The sequence below is a fragment of the Mauremys reevesii genome, linkage group 26 (genome assembly GCF_016161935.1).
Source record: "Mauremys reevesii isolate NIE-2019 linkage group 26, ASM1616193v1, whole genome shotgun sequence".
NCBI lineage: Eukaryota > Metazoa > Chordata > Testudines > Geoemydidae > Mauremys > Mauremys reevesii.
In genome coordinates, this window is record NC_052648.1 from 14,955,651 (window position 1) to 14,971,145 (window position 15,495).

The 15,495-nt window shown below is 56.8% G+C and overlaps 2 protein-coding genes across 4 annotated transcripts; both read right to left on the minus strand.

The window, feature by feature from the left end:
- Positions 1 to 245: 245 nt before the first annotated feature.
- Positions 246 to 13,379, minus strand: LOC120391803. 2 transcript variants are annotated; one of them, XM_039515916.1, is made up of 7 exons: positions 13,225 to 13,379; positions 12,848 to 12,953; positions 12,250 to 12,345; positions 11,434 to 11,538; positions 9,442 to 9,594; positions 8,483 to 8,628; positions 246 to 533 (listed from the first exon to the last, which is right to left on the minus strand). In XM_039515916.1, the coding sequence occupies exons 1-6, from the start codon at positions 13,332 to 13,334 to the stop codon at positions 8,527 to 8,529; spliced, it is 672 nt and encodes a 223-aa protein (XP_039371850.1). In that variant the 5' UTR covers positions 13,335 to 13,379; the 3' UTR covers positions 246 to 533; positions 8,483 to 8,526. The 2 variants fall into 2 exon arrangements, with proteins under 2 accessions (XP_039371850.1, XP_039371849.1); XM_039515915.1 differs by lacking the exon at positions 246 to 533 and adding an exon at positions 6,387 to 7,032.
- Positions 13,380 to 13,579: 200 nt separating this feature from the next.
- On the minus strand, positions 13,580 to 15,069 carry LOC120391802 (protein SON-like). 2 transcript variants are annotated; one of them, XM_039515913.1, is made up of 3 exons: positions 14,637 to 15,069; positions 14,147 to 14,247; positions 13,580 to 13,792 (listed from the first exon to the last, which is right to left on the minus strand). In XM_039515913.1, exons 1-3 carry the CDS (start codon positions 14,878 to 14,880, stop codon positions 13,601 to 13,603), a joined length of 537 nt encoding a protein of 178 aa, XP_039371847.1. In that variant the 5' UTR covers positions 14,881 to 15,069; the 3' UTR covers positions 13,580 to 13,600. The 2 variants fall into 2 exon arrangements, with proteins under 2 accessions (XP_039371847.1, XP_039371846.1); XM_039515912.1 differs by having other exon boundaries at positions 13,580 to 14,247.
- Positions 15,070 to 15,495: the final 426 nt, after the last annotated feature.

Here is a 15,495-nt window from a genome sequence, read left to right on the forward strand (position 1 = left end):
CTTCCTGCTTAGATAGAAAAGCTTCCTTTGCTTTCTTTCCTTTTCTAAATGCTGCCGCAGAGGAGAGTTTTCTTCTTTCACTCATGATTGCTGTTCTGTGCCAGCTAGAGTGGCTCTCAACACTCAATTGAAGGGGACAAATAAGCAGGCTGGTAGCAGGGCCTGAGTGAGGGAAGATATCAGCCTCTTAAGGGCCTAACTGGCTCCTACCAGGAAGCTCCCTGACAAGCTGGTGTTAATCAGTCCAGGCTCCTAGAGGTGCTCGGGAGGTACATAAGAGGCTCCTCCTCTCTCTCGTGGACCATTGAGTAGCCTCATGAAAACATCCCAGCTGTGGACACAGGCACTAGCAACCGATTCCCCAAGTTAAAGACCCCTTTGCAATCCAGGGAAACAGCCTGGGTTGTCTGGAGCGCAGGGTTTGGCCCATGGGGACTGCAGACCCAGACCCTGCCCCTGCTGCACAGCGACTCCTGGGACCCCTCTAGCCCATCAGCACTCGGCTCTCCCGCATTCTGCTGAGCGGCTGAGATCTGGGGGAACAGAAACCCTTTGTTAGAGACGGAAAATCTCCTCCCAGGAACACTTTGTCAATGGCTGCCAGACGCCGTCCCTGTGAAACCCCAAATGTGCAGCCCCTCGCATTCCCACAGGGGAGATCTCAGCTCATTCACTTGTCACCCGTGGCCACAGTCTCTGACAGGGGGAATGTAGAGGGTTTTTTGCCAATGGTCCCTTCTACAGCGCCCATAATGGGAGGAGGTTTGGCCTTGTGATGTGAGGCCTGGGTCTGAGAATCAGGGCTCCTGGGATCTGGGGCTCTGCAATGGGGTGTGGTCTAGTGAGTGGAGCTGGATTTGTTGACAGTGAGTGAGACGGGCTTGTGCTGAAGGACCCTGGGTCAATCCCCACCAATTCCTGTGATGTCTACACATGGCCACGATTTTACTTACCTCTCAATGTAGCTTATTTAATCCCATTCCTGGACACACGTGTTACATCTGCTGCTGGCCATCCCTGAGATGGAGGTCCTTCATCCACACAAGGACATGGCACATCAAGGTCAATCCAGCAGCTCCCATCTGGTCTACACCTCCGCAATGGAGGGCGAGCTCTAACCTGACCAGAGAAAGACAGGGTGGTGTTCTTCAGGTCTGGTGCTCCTGCATCCCCTGCTCCACCTCACACCCCGACACGCTAAGGGTTTTCCAAAGATACCACTAATCTCGGATAAATAAAGCAGCTGAGATGAGGTCAGTGTGGGTGGATTTACTGAGCAGACTGGTTCTAATGGAAGAACAGATTTCTCCCCTGCTCTGGGGAGATTCCCATAGGAAAAGTCTCTGATGGTTGGGGTGGGAGCAATGCAAACCCCCAGCCCCTTGAATGGCAGGAAATCAGGACTTGGGGAGTTAAGGGGTGTCTCTGTCCTGCTGGAGGGAGCAGACCTGGAGAGCAGAAAGAGCACTAGTGGCATTGTAGGAAAGCCAGTGACTTCTACCTGTGAAGGTGGCTGAATCTTCTGGCAGACATTAGAGTCCCGGATCCTTACACCTCCTTTGGGGATCCTTTTCCTAGGAATAAAATAAGGACACCACACAGAGAATGACAGTTGAATCCCAGGGAAAAGGCATGATCTCAGCCAGGCTACATACCAGGAACCCGATTTTTGTCCCAAGAGCCACAATTACCCAGAGGAGGGTTTCTTCCCCATTTGCTTTCAGGTTATTTACTCACAGTATTCATTTGTTTGCTTTGCCGGGTCTCCACTCTCTGCAACTGTTCATTGGTTTTAGTAACAATCTTTCAGTTTTTGCTTCTGTTTCCTCTTCTTACAGTGTAGCATCTGCTTAGCACTTTTTAAAAAAAAAATCAATTCAAACCAAAATCCTGATCCTACATTGAAGAGGAAGGTTTCTGAGAATTTGGCTGCAGAACTTTAGTGTCTGCATATTTCATTCCCTATTATTTATTCAGGTGCAGGTCTGATGCCATCTGCACCCCCAAGAATGCCCATATGATGCACGGGGGGCCCTTAGAATACCTGTTAAAAGAGAAGAAGAGAGTAGATTAAAAGGTGGGGAAATCAACCAATGCATCAGCACATCTCTGCATCATTGAAGCACCAGGCATGGGAGCGAAACAGGTTACAAATCCCCATGGTTCTTTCCCACTAGACAGACGTCCAAAAAGAAAAAGGCCTTCAGCCAATTATTTCCTTACACTCGGAAGGGGTGAAATTCAGCCCTGTGCAGACAGCCAGGGCAAGGTCTGTGCATCACAGCGGGGTTAAGTGGCACTTCGCTGCCCAGGTGCTGGGAGACTTCGGTGGCACAGTTTTCCTCCTGTGAGGTACAGAGCAGAGAGAGGTTTGGGCCACAATGTTCACCTCAGAGGCTGAGCTTCTGCAGACTTTTGGGATGTTCCCATCTGAGGAGGAGGATTTTGGCCAGCCCCAGTTCAGAGCTTTCAGTCACTTCAACCAGTGATTCTCTAGCACAGTTGATCTAAAGTAGACTTCACTTTGGTCAAATCTCCTCTCAGGGTGGTCCTTCTGGGATGAAACCCATCCTGATTGAAAAGTATATGGCTGCAGAGTTGGTTTGGTGTGTTTGTAAAGCTGCTGATCTGTGTGTGAGAGAGGTCTGGGCAAGGCATAGGTGTAGGGTTTTTTAAATGTATTTGCTTTGTTTCAAACCAATCAGGTTTTTTTCCTGTGCAAAATGTGGTTTAAAATGGATTTTAAAAGCAGTTTGGTTTTTATTCTGCAAAATGAGATGTATTTTAAAAAAATGTTTTTGAGTTTTTTGTTGTTGTTTGTTTTGTTTTTTAAGTGGCAGAAATAAACTCAAAACCTGTGTTTGTCGTACAGCCTGAAATGGATGATTTGTTTTAAAGCTGTGACTTTTTAAACAGAAAAACACCCTAATGAATATTTAGTTTTTAAGTTTACAAGACGGTTTCATGTGTTTTATAATAATGCTGTTTGCTCCACAGTACGGTGAAAACATGAGAGATCCTTAGAGCAGAGGGAAAACAAGCTGAGAAGAAAAGGGAAAGAAACAACTGAAAGGGAAAATTCACCAGCATCAGTGACTGATGGATGGATGAAGCCCAGTAAATATATTTTGCTTATTGGTTGGGTTGTTCTAGGAGGTTTTGTATTTGAAGTGAATACATGGGTGTGGGTGAGAAAGATGGTAAAGTTCAGTTTTGTAAAATGGTTCCCCCCACCCCCCATAGGCACGGGCAACTTTTCTGACAATGCCTAGTCAGCGCTACAAGGACACCTCCTCCAGAACCACCAAAAAACCAGGAATCTGCTTTGAGACTTTTAACAACGCAAAACAGCACAAGAGTGCAGATGAAGCATCCGGGCAGTCCAAACCTCATATCCGGCAAACCCAAGGGCAAAACAAGACTCTGGTAAAAAACAACCACACAACCACAACTCCAGTTCCTCAGCAGGCACTGCCACACCAAACCCTGAGAAAACGCCCACATTCACAAAGCCGGAGCATGCGCTCGAGGGGCTCTGAACATGCGCAGAACCACACACATTCACAAACCCGGAGCATGCGCTCGAGGGGCTCTGAACATGCACAGAACCACACACATTCACAAACCCGGAGCATGCGCTCGAGGGGCTCTGAACATGCGCAGAACCACACACATTTACAAACCCGGAGCATGCGCTCGAGGGGCTCTGAACGAGCGCAGAACCACACACATTTACAAACCCGGAGCATGCGCTCGAGGGGCTCTGAACGTGCGCAGAACCACACACATTCACAAACCCGGAGCATGCGCTCGAGGGGCTCTGAACGAGCACAGAACCACACACATTCACAAACCCGGAGCATGCGCTCGAGGGGCTCTGAACGTGAGCAGAACCACACACATTCACAAACCCGGAGCATGCGCTCGAGGGGCTCTGAACGTGAGCAGAACCACACACATTCACAAACCCAGAGCATGCGCTCGAGGGGCTCTGAACATGCGCAGAACCACACACATTCACAAACCCGGAGCATGCGCTCGAGGGGCTCTGAACATGCACAGAACCACACACATTCACAAACCCGGAGCATGCGCTCGAGGGGCTCTGAACGTGCGCAGAACCACACACATTTACAAACCCGGAGCATGCGCTCGAGGGGCTCTGAACTGCGCAGAACCACACACATTCACAAACTCGGAGCATGCGCTCGAGGGGCTCTGAACTGCGCAGAACCACACACATTCACAAACCCGGAGCATGCGCTTGAGGGGCTCTGAACGAGCACAGAACCACACACATTCACAAACCCGGAGCATGCGCTCGAGGGGCTCTGAACGTGAGCAGAACCACACACATTCACAAACCCGGGCATGCGCTCGAGGGGCTCTGAACTTGATCAGAACCACACACATTCACAAACCCAGAGCATGCGCTCGAGGGGCTCTGAACCTGCGCAGAACCACACACATTCACAAACCCGGAGCATGCGCTCGAGGGGCTCTGAACATGCACAGAACCACACACATTCACAAACCCGGAGCATGCGCTCGAGGGGCTCTGAACGTGCGCAGAACCACACACATTCACAAACCCGGAGCATGCGCTCGAGGGGCTCTGAACTGCGCAGAACCACACACATTCACAAACCCGGAGCATGCGCTCGAGGGGCTCTGAACTGCGCAGAACCACACACATTCACAAACCCAGAGCATGCGCTCGAGGGGCTCTGAACTGCGCAGAACCACACACATTCACAAACCCAGAGCATGCGTTCTAGGGGTTGTGAATAAAACACCAAGGACTGACAAACCATTCTCCCAAAACCATAAGCTCGTCACCGCTCTCCTATATTCCAGTATTTGGGAAGACTCTGCTTCATTCAGAAAACTGATGGACGCTGTGTCCCCGGAGAGGGGTGGGGGGCCTAAAAGAACGGCATTCTAACAAGAGCTGGGAAAAATCTGATGCTTCACTTAGAACACTGGTGACCTCTGTATCCTCAGGGGGCCTAACGACCGACCGCAACTTGCTTACTAGATGCTGAAACGACTCTGTTCTTCAAAGAACCGACTTACCCGAATACTAACAGGCTAAACCTGCGGGGAGCCCAGAGCCCTTTAAATTTCCCCCCGCAGCTCCAGGAGCCGGGCTGGGATGGGATTTAAAGGGCTGAGAGCAGGGGTGAAAGTAACTTCCAGGATTTACCGGTACTGCCGGAGTCCTGAGGGGGTGTGGCCTCAACTGGAAGAGGTGGGGCCTCTCAAGATTTAAAAGTCCTGGAGCATCGGCTCTGGCTGGGAGCCCCAGGGCCTTTAAATCAACCCAAGGCTCAGGGGCAAATTAAAGGGCCCGGGGCTCTGGCCACCGCGGAGCCCCGCAGCTCCAGCAGCTGGGTTCGGGCGTGGATTTAAAGGGTCCGGAGCTCCCACGGCTGCGGGGAGCCTGAGCCTTGCCGGGCTGAGGCCGGGATTTGAAGGGCCCGGAGCTCCTGCTGCTGAGGGGACCCCCGAGCCCTTTAAATCCTGGCCCTAGCCCGGCCGCCAGAGCTGCAGGGGGGATTTAAAGGACTCTGGGCTCCCTGCAGCCGCCGGAGTTCTGAGCCCTTTAATTCCCGGCCCCAACCCGGATGCCGGAGCTGCGGGGGGGGGAGGGGAGGGCGGATTTAAAGAGCTCTGGGCTCCGCGCAGCCGTGGGAGCTCCGGGCCCTTTAAATCCACGCCTGAACCCGGCTGCCAAAGCTGCAGGGGGAATTTAAAGGGCTTGGGGCTCCACAGCGGCCAGAGCCCCAGGCCCTTTAATTTGGCGCTGAGCCCCGGGTTGATTTAAAGGCCCTGGGGCTCCCAACCCCAGGACCTTTAAATCTTGAGGGGCCCCGCCTCTTCCGGTTGAGGCCACGCACCCCCAGGACTCTGGCAGTACCGGTAAGTCCTGGAAGTTACTTTCACCCCTGACTTAATCATTCCTTTACCTGTGTTCACCTTGTCCGCCGGTGACTCCCCCGAGCCGCAATCGCATTCCACCTCTAAGGGGGTGGACAAAGAGAGGCCACCATGCTCATCGGGGTGTCTCACAAGCAGTTGGGTTTTGGGTTCGGGTTCCGGCGTATCCGTCAATGGCTGGGCCAAAGGGCTCCCCTCGGTCGCTCCCTCCTCCTCCTCGGGACTGTCGCTGATGTAGCGCTTTCTTCGCAGATGATCAAAGACCCTCGGGGCGAAGACAGAGTCCGAAGTTCTCACGGGGGTGGTGAAGGAGTCCAGATTTCCTCTCAGCAGCCGTCCCACGATTTCTAAACCATGTGTCCTTGGTAAGAGATGGCCTCATCCGTCCAGCACTGGGACTTATGAGGTGAAGGTGCTGCACTCTGATTGGCAGAGGGCCCTGGGAGGAGTTCTTAGTGGGGTCATATGGCCCACTCCCGGACAGGTCACCCTGCCCCAGAACTCGCCCTGATTGGTCAGAATCTCCTCTTGGGGTGGTCCTGTCAGGACAAAACCAATCCTAATTGGTCAAGGGCAGTAAGAAAAGTTCTTAGAGGGGTCACAAGACCCACGTCGGGACAGGTCATCCTCCCACCCCAGAACTCGCCCTGATTGGTCAAATCTCCTCTTGGGGTGGTCCTTTTGGGACAAACCCCATCCTGATTGGTAGAGGGTGGCGGGAGGAGTTCTTAGAGAGGTCACATGACACACCTGGCTTCCGGTTATGTGGCCGCCTTGACCACGAAGTAATACCCCCATGGGGCGGGACTTCCGGTGACAGGTGGGAGGGACTAAGGGATAATGGGGCGGGGTTAGGGTTTGATTAATGATGGGGCCTTTCTACCGCTGCTGGGAATTGAGTATGTTCAGGCAGAACCGGAGCCAGTGTCCATGTCCAGGCCAGAGGTCGAAGCTGGGTGGTCGGACGTACGAGCCAAAGTCCATATCCACGCAAAGATCGAAGCCATGTAGTCGAAATCGGAGGGGCTGGGAAGATCAGGAGGAGGAGGAGGCAATGCTGTGCAGCGGGTGGGTGGAGGGCCTGGAGCGAGGCTAGAGAAAGGCAAGGAGAATACTGAGCCAGGGTTCAGAACCCAAATCCGGAGCCAAGAAGGGTCACGCCAAAGTCATAGCCAGAGACCGGAGTCAAGAGTCCAGCCAGAGTCAACAGCGAAGAGACCGGAGGGAAGGGAAGGGAAGGGAGGGCAGGGCAGGGCAGGGCAGGGTGGTACATGTGGGCGGGAATGAGGATGACTTACTGGAGCCCTGGAGACCCCTCATCGGGGGACTCCCTTCCTAGCAATAACAGAAGGACAGTGGGATGACAAAGATGTCTCTGAGCCTGGGGACCAAGCCGAGGGGAGCTCCCATCCAGGCTGTGTGCCAGGACCCTGTCACCCTCCCTGTTCATTTCACACTCACAGACCCCCTAGCTGGAGGGGAGAGTAAAGGGCAGAAGCGAAGGTGCCCCTGGGGGAAGGCTCTAGGCTGGGACCCAGTCCACTTCCCAGATCTACACCCAGGATTGTGTGACCAGGCCCACAGCCCTTCCTCTGCGTCTCAGTTCCCACCTGCCAGATGGGGAGGATCCTCCCCTGCCCCAGAGTGTTTGGGGGGAGTTTCATTCCTGGCTGGGAAGGGTTCAGATACCAGGTGGGTGGATTGGGCCCCAGGTGGGGGATGGTCAGACATTCGCTGCGTCAGGGGTGACAGGGGCCATGGGAGGGTCTGAGCAGTGATGACAGGGGAGGGGCTCCATGTCAGGAAATTCAGGCTTGAAATTAGACGAAGGTTTCTAACCATCAGGGGAGTGCAATACTGGAACAGCCTACCGAGGGAAACAGTGGGGGCGAAGGACCTCCATGACTTTAAGATTAAGCTAGATAAGTTTATGGAGGGGATGGTATGATAGGATAACGGGCTTAGTCAATAGGTCAATTAAGTGCCACACTGGTAAATAGTACAATGGGTCAATGGTATGATATAACCTTTTCCAGAGGGTTTGGCTGGAGAGTCTTGCCCGCATGCTCGGGGTTCAGCTGACCGCCATATTTGGGGTCGGGAAGGAATTTTCCTCCAGGGAAGATTGGCAGTGGCCCTGGAGGTTTTTCGCCTTCCTCCGAAGCATGGGGCAGGGGTCGCTTGCTAAGGAGTGGGTGGATCGGCTTATGTGGCCTGCATCTTGCAGGAGGTCAGACTAGATGATCATAATGGTCCCTTCTGATCTTGAATTCTATGATTCTATGATTCTATGTCAGGCCACCCCTCCCAGACTGCAATGGCTATTGAGCACAACCCCTGGCTCTGCGGATGCTCTCACTTCTGGGCCAGCCCCACAGCCTGATTCTTCCCAACCAGTATCTGGCCTGGCCCCAGCTCCAGGGGTCAGGGTGGGGCAGGGTGTTCAGAGCGAGGTGCTCGGCCTTGGTTTCTCTCAGTGCTGCGGGCTCTATGGCCGCTCCCCCTAGCCCTTCCCCCCAGGCACAGTGAGACAGAGCAGTACCTGTGGCAGGGGGTGGGAGCTGGTCATGCGAAGAGAGGGGGTCTTCAAGGCTGCCCCACGGAGCACAGCCCCTGCAGTGAGTCGGGCACCTGGCCCAAGCCCCTGATGTTAAATAGTTGTACCATGATGTTGGCTGTAATATCCCCCTGTTGCAAGGAAACAAGGATCAATCAGAGACTCGGATGCCCATGAGAACAAAGGGTATTAACGGCACCGGGAGCCAGCAAAATTTCCTCCCCATGTCTGAGGGACGGATTCCCCCGCCCAACCCCCGAGACGAAATCTTCTCTCTTCTCTAGTGACTTCCATCCCCTCTCCCACCATTGTGGAATGAACTCCTGCCCCCACTCCTCTCAGTCCCCCTGAGAGCTGTTCTACCTCCCAACCCAGCGGGAATCCAGCTCCGCTCCCCAGAGTCCCCTCAGCCACCCTCGCCCCCTCCAGCTGAGGGGCTGGGAGGCTTTGGGCAGTAGTGCCGTGGGGTGAGAGGAAGTGACACCTTTCCCCAAGGGATCCCCATGTCCTTAACGTGACGCCATGGGCAGTGGCTCTGGTGAATGGGACATTTAAGCAGCCTCTGCTGACTGACTCCTCCAGTTCTCCCAGAGCAGGTGGGGGCTGGGATAACATGATACCAGAGCTCTAGGAACTGGCCTGAGGCCCGGAGGGGGATGAAAGGCTCACAGAGGTGGCTAGGGGAGTTGGCAGCCCCAAGCATGAGCAATGGCAGTGTGTCATGTTGATGTGACACCTGTTAGGAAATAGCCTTGCTGGAGAGCTGGGTCTGCCCTGCTTTGAGCTGCTCAGGAGACAAGCTGGCACCGACCAATGGCACCTGCCTGGGGTCACCCTCTCCTTGCTCCCTGGTCAGCGCATGGGGATGGGATGGGAGTGATTTTCAATGGCCTGGAGGTGAAAGGCCCTGGGGGTCTCTCTCCAGGTGACCCCTCTTTGGTTACCTCGTCCTCTAGCAGCTGGCCGGCTTCCCCCAGGATGGAATAGGTCAGCACCAGGCCAGCCTGGCTGACGCGGAGGAGGGGGTGGTGGATGGCCAGCAGCCCCGCCTGGAGGAAACTGCTCTTCTGGTCTTTGGTGAATATTTCTCCGAAGACCTAAAACCAAAAGCACCAGAGCACTTGCAATGGCCCAGAACCAGGCTCCAAATCCCTCGAGTGTCTCACAAGGTGGAGAACAGTCCTGGGGCAGCCAACCTTTGGGGTCCCATGGACCAGGAACCCCCTTCAGTAGGAGGCTGCAGGCACTGAGGCCTCAAATAGCTCTTTCTGGAGCAGGATTCACCGCAGGTGCCATGAGATGCTGGGAATGTGTCTGCACGCTCTGGAACCCTGTGTATACAGACAACACAGGACCCCTGCTGCTCCCAGCAGCGATAGCTCCTGCAGCTCACCCGCTAGAGGTTCGGGGTCTTTTAGATCTGGTTCATTCCCACGCCTCACCCCACGGACATTCCCAGGAGCCTCACATACTCTGCTGGAAATAAGGAGCAGGCTCTTGCCCTGTGTCCATGACACACTCACTGCAGGGGGAGACAGCTCCACACCTGAGCTGCTGCAATGCACCGGCGGAGAGTCCTTACCTCTCCCACCCTGGCCAGGTTTCTATACCCCAGGCGCTCGGGGTCCTGGAGCTCGTCCCGGCACCACAGGTCTGGGGCCTCTCTGGTGTTGAGCCCTGGGGGAGAAAGACACACCCATTGGGGAGGTTTGGCCTTCCGCTTTCAGTGCCTGTTTCCTTCTGGGTGCACACTGGCCAGGCTACTCGTGGCATCCGCGGCCCAATGGAATCACAGGGTCCATGCCAGGCGGGTTAGTACCAGAAGGGGGATTTGTTTCAGCCATCATAGTAATCATGTGACCCTTACGGTCATTGTGCTCTGGGAGTGGGTGCCTGTTTATGGGGGTGTCTAATACTGAGAACCCCCTACACCCACTGAAGTCAGGATCTGGCCCTGGCTACCCAACTGGTGACATCCTACAAGCTTTGTGTCCGTCCCCTGTGGTGCCTGCTCCTGCCCCTGCCCTCATGATGGGCTCCTTCCCTCCATGTGTCTCAATAGCTCCGTTCCTGTCCCCTCACGAGCTGGCTGCCCCGTACGGGGGTGGGCTGATTTCCCTGGACTGGGGGACAGAGCCGGGCTCTGAGATAAAGCAGCCGATTTCCCTGGCACTTTCACACTCATCTCCCTAATTCAGAGAAAGGGGGAGAGAAAGAGTCACCATCTAAGCTGGGGTCGGTCTCAGAGGAGGGGGCTTCTTTCTGTAGGGTCCCATTGCCCAGCAGAGGGAGTCTCGAAGGAGGGGCCTTGTTTCTATCGGGGTTCCTCTTCCCCGCTACAGTGGGTCTCAGCAGAGAGGCCTTAGTTCTAGAGGCGTCCCACTGGCCAGCTGGAGCTAGTCTCCCAGAGGCTCATTTCCATGGGGTCCCATTGCCCAGCTGGGTTTCTTACCCCTCTTCTGAAGCAGGAGCCAGTAAAGTCAATACATCCCACCCCTGGCTTGCCGACTGATGTCACTGGCTGGGTGGGATACACAGAGACCCAGCTGCAGCACGAATTCACCTGCCTTGGAGAAGGCGGAGGAGGTCTGGTGGAAGGAGAAGGAGAGGGGAATCCATCACCATTCTCCCTTCAGCTCCCCAGCGCCCTGGACCTGAGCTCTGCTCCCACCCCTCTGTAGGAGGCGCTGGGGGAGAGGAGCGAGAGCCCTCTTCCTCTCTGCCCCCAAGGGAGCTTGGAGCAAAGGGAGCAGGGCAAGGGCCCTCGCTGAGCACTCGCTGCCTCGCTGCTCCAGAATAACAAGGGCCCTGAGGCCAGGCACGACCCTGCCAGCCAGCGGCCTATGGAACGCAGTCCCTTACGGACCCGGGGGGACCACTTAGCCAGGGGATGAGGAACTTGACTCTGCAGGATGCTGGGGTCAGAGGTCACTTACGTCAAATCCAGGCAGGGAGGTGGCAAACTGGAGCAGGGCCGCGCTGGTCTGGACGGCCCTGGCTCTCTCCTGGGTGTTGTTTGACAGGAGAGAGGGATGGACGTGCTGCGGGAGAAGGAGGCAGGGGAGGGTCAGCGGGCAGGCGAACATGCTCTACAAACCAGCCTCTCCCCCTCCCCAAGGGGCTCAGACTTTGTGCTCAGGGTGGAGTAGCCGAGCCCTGGTCGCAGAGCTTGAAAAGGGGGTTCATGAGACTGCCCACGTCTTGCTGGGCACAAGCTCCTTGTCTCTCCAGGCTGGGACAATGGTCAGTCTTGGGGCTGGTCTATTTGCTCTGAACCCCTGATCCATGAACAGCACGTCAGGATCAAGGCACATGCCCTGGACCCCAGACCCCAGCTGCAAAGGCCTTGGTAGAATGGATGGAATGGCCCTGAGGACAATCCCTCTGGGAACTGCAGTGTCCCTAGGACAGAAGAGCTGATTCCCTGAGGCTCCTCCTGTATCTCAGGGTCTCCCTAGAGAGGAGCCAGTGACTTTTCTCTGAGGCCCATGTCCTGCATCTCACAGGTGTTGGTTTCAGTCTCTCAGGCCCCAGCCAGGCCTGGTGCTCACTGTTAGTGCTTAATCGACCCGTGCAGAGCTGTGGCTGACAGTCTCAGCTCCTTCCCCCTGCACTGGCAGCTCTGGGAAAGTGTGGCCGGCTGGGTCCAAGTTGGGAGGACACAATGGAAACGTGGCTCTTCTAGTCTCTCCTTTGCTGCCCTTCCACAGGGTTCAGGGGCAATTCCACCCCAGACCGTCCATTCTACTCACCTCCAGGAGGTGCTGCAGCTTCTCCATGGTGGGGGTCTCTGTCAGCAGGCCCCTGAGCAGGAGGTCCAGGCTCTGCGAATAGTTGTTGTACAGAGCCTGCAAGAAGAGGGAGCACCCGTCAGTCATGGGACATGGGGCTACACCAGTCAGAGGACAATTAGGAGGATTCTCCAGGAGCCCTGGCAAGACTCAAAAGGCACATCCTGGCCTCTCCCATTCACATCACTCCAGGGACACTTAGCAAGAGTTCATGGCCGGATGCCTGCTGCCTCGTCAATCCTCGCTCTTAGCAGTTCTCTGTGCAGGGCCTGGTACCCAGCAGAGTATGGACCAGCCAAACTGCAATGGGTGGGAGGTAGGATCGCCGGGAGAGTCCAGGCAGGAGATCAGAGAATGAGGAGAGGAGGGAAGGCTGGGATCAGCCAGGGAGGAGTAACACAATCCCCTCTGGAGGGAAGGGGCCCCCCTGCCAGTTTGTCCCGGGCCTGTTCCCAGCTCTGCCCACCCCTCCCCTATTCTCAGCAGCTCCAACAAAGCGAGGGAGCAGGGCCAGAGCCTGCTCCTGCTCCTGGGCCAGAGAAGTAGGCTCAGGACCTACCCGGCAGTGTGTGGTGTCCTGCCCAGTGCCCAGGGTGCACATCCTGTTCAGAAGAGCCCACAGGAGGCGAGATTCTAGCTCCAGGGCAAGTGGTGGCTTCAGTTTGCTGGCAGGAGAGAGGAGCCCATGTTACACTTTGCAGCACCAGTGTGGCGCTGGCACTGCCATGGACATGACCCCCTCCCCCGCAGTGATCCCCTCCCTACGGCCGCTGTAACGTTCCTGGAGTGAAATCAACCCCCGGCTCCTGCCTCCTCTGCTGGGGGATGAGAACAGCCACAGCCGGGGGGAACCTAGGCGGGGGAGGAGCTGTGACTCCCGGCTCTGGGCCCGGTCAGCACCAGGGTTAGGGCAGCTGGACGGGAGGGTCCTGGTACCTGAGGCTGCAAACTGCGGCCATGGAGCTGGGCATGATGGAGCCTGGCTCTGACGGACCAGGGAGATTTTCAATCAGCTCTTGGGAGACCCCAAGGAAACAAAACTGCATGTGAGACTCAGGCCCTGCAGACGCACTGGCACTTCCCCGGGAGGAGCCCAAAGTGCTCTGCAGAAACAGCCAGTGTCACCCCCACCCCCAACCAGCTGGGCCCCCCCATTCCTCCCATCCATCAAACTTCCTTCCCCCTCTCCACCCCAACTCCTCCCTCCCCTCCCCCACGGCCAGCTCCCCATCAGTGTCACAATTCTCCCCTTCCCTGCTCCCCAGCCCTCCGCCCCGGGACCCCCTGTCTTCTGCGTCCCGCTCCGGCCCCACTAACGCTTCCTCCCATGTCTGGCTCCCTCGCCCCAGGGGCCGAGCACGGGGTCCCACTCACCCCAATGCTCTCCACGAGGGGCGCTGGAGACCGGGGGCTCCAGGGTGTCCCGCCCCTGCTTGTGTGCCGAGAAGCAGAGACGCGGCACAGTGTGGAGGAAGCGGAGCTGTTTGGCCCTGTCCGCCACCAGCTAGGAGTGGGGTGGCGGGAGAGAGAGCCTGTTACATAGGGACCTCCCCGCCCAACCCAAACCAGCTCCAGGGCTCAGGACCTCCATGGGGTTGGACAGGGAAAGCCGCCCCCTTCCCGGAACCAGTGTCGCCCTGCACAGACATGGGGTTGTAACTGGGATAGTGTCTGCGGGGAGCGGAAACCTTGGCCTGTGTGGGACAAATGTCTCCACTTTGGGGTGCCAGATAACAGAGGAGATGTGACCCCCCCATTGGGGGTGAGGGATTCTCTGGGACAAGCCCCCCTGCCTGGGTGGGGATGGAACAAGGAGCAGGACAGACTGGGTGGCAGCGCAGCTGGGGGATTTTTGTACCTCAGCTCTGCCCTGGAGGTGCTGCTCGATCACTGTGATGGGGGACAAATCCTCCTCCTCCTCCTCCTCCTCACCCCACGATACCTGGGCACTGGGGGTGTCTGCACCATGGAGGGAAGGAGAAAATTTAATCCCTTCTGCTGCTGGGGGGATGCAGTGGACAGAGAAGACTCCATGTTTCCCCTTTCTCTGTAAGGAGCCCCATGGCAGCAAGGGCCCCACCCTGCCCCTCCCAGAGACGCCCTCAGCCCCATCAGCCTCAGGGCCCAGTGGCAGTTAGCGCCCCCCCCCCCCAACATGGTCAGAGGAGGCTGGAGCTCCCCGACTCTGCCCAGCATCCCCTGCCATGGGGCGTGGCTGTGCCACCCCCACTGGTGTTAGTGGGGCTCACATGGGTCAGTCCCGGTGCCTTGGCGAGCCGATGGGCACAGGGTGTTACTAGTCCCCCACTGCCCCAGTCCTCCTCCCTTTCCCCTGGGTTTCCCCTCACCTCCAAAGAGGGAGCCTTCAAACACAGGGCTGCCAGACCCCACGGAGGAGCTGCTGGCCCCGCAGGAGTATGCGGAGCTGCTGGTGTTTGTTGCGCACTCGCTCAACTCCTGTTCTGGGCTGGCAGGAGGCTCCTCCGTGGCCAGGGTGGTAATGGCGGGAGGCTCCTCCGTGGCCAGGGTGGTACTGGCGGGAGGCTCCTCGGGGGCCAGGGTCGGGCTGGCGCAGGGCTCCTCAGCTGCCATGGTGGTGGACGGCTCCTGCTGGACCCTGGGGCGCAGCTCCTGGCTCCTTGGCTTCCTGCGAAGGAAGCCCCAGAGCTGCCTTCCCTGGCTCCTGCCCTCTCCTGGCTCCTTCCTCCACAGCTGTACCCAGGGCCACCTCCATTTCGGCCCAGAAGGTGCCTCAGGGTCAGCTAGGGGAGCTGGTGTCTTCCTCCTCCTCCAGCACGCAACACAGCTCCTCTCTTTACTCTGGCCACAAGCCTCTTCCCCGCCTGCGGGGACAGAGGGGCCGCTCTCCTCCTGGGAAGGCTGGCTGATGTTTCCTGCTGGCTCTGGAGCCACCTGCCTGGCCTTCCTCCTGAGCATCCGTTTTACTCGCTCCATCCTGGAACTGAGTGGGGAGCAGCCATGAGTCTGGCTTCAAAGCAGCCCTCATTAACGAGCCTGCCTGCTCCCCTGCCCACCTCCCCTCTGCTGAGGCAATTTCTCCTCCTGACACATCCCACCCCAGGGCACAGGAACCCTCAACCTGAGGAACAAACCCTGACAAGGGACGGGCTGGGAGCCCTAGTGGTGGGATATTCCTGGCTTCCTTCACCTTCCTCCTCCATCTCCTGCACCCAGGTGGCCTGCAAA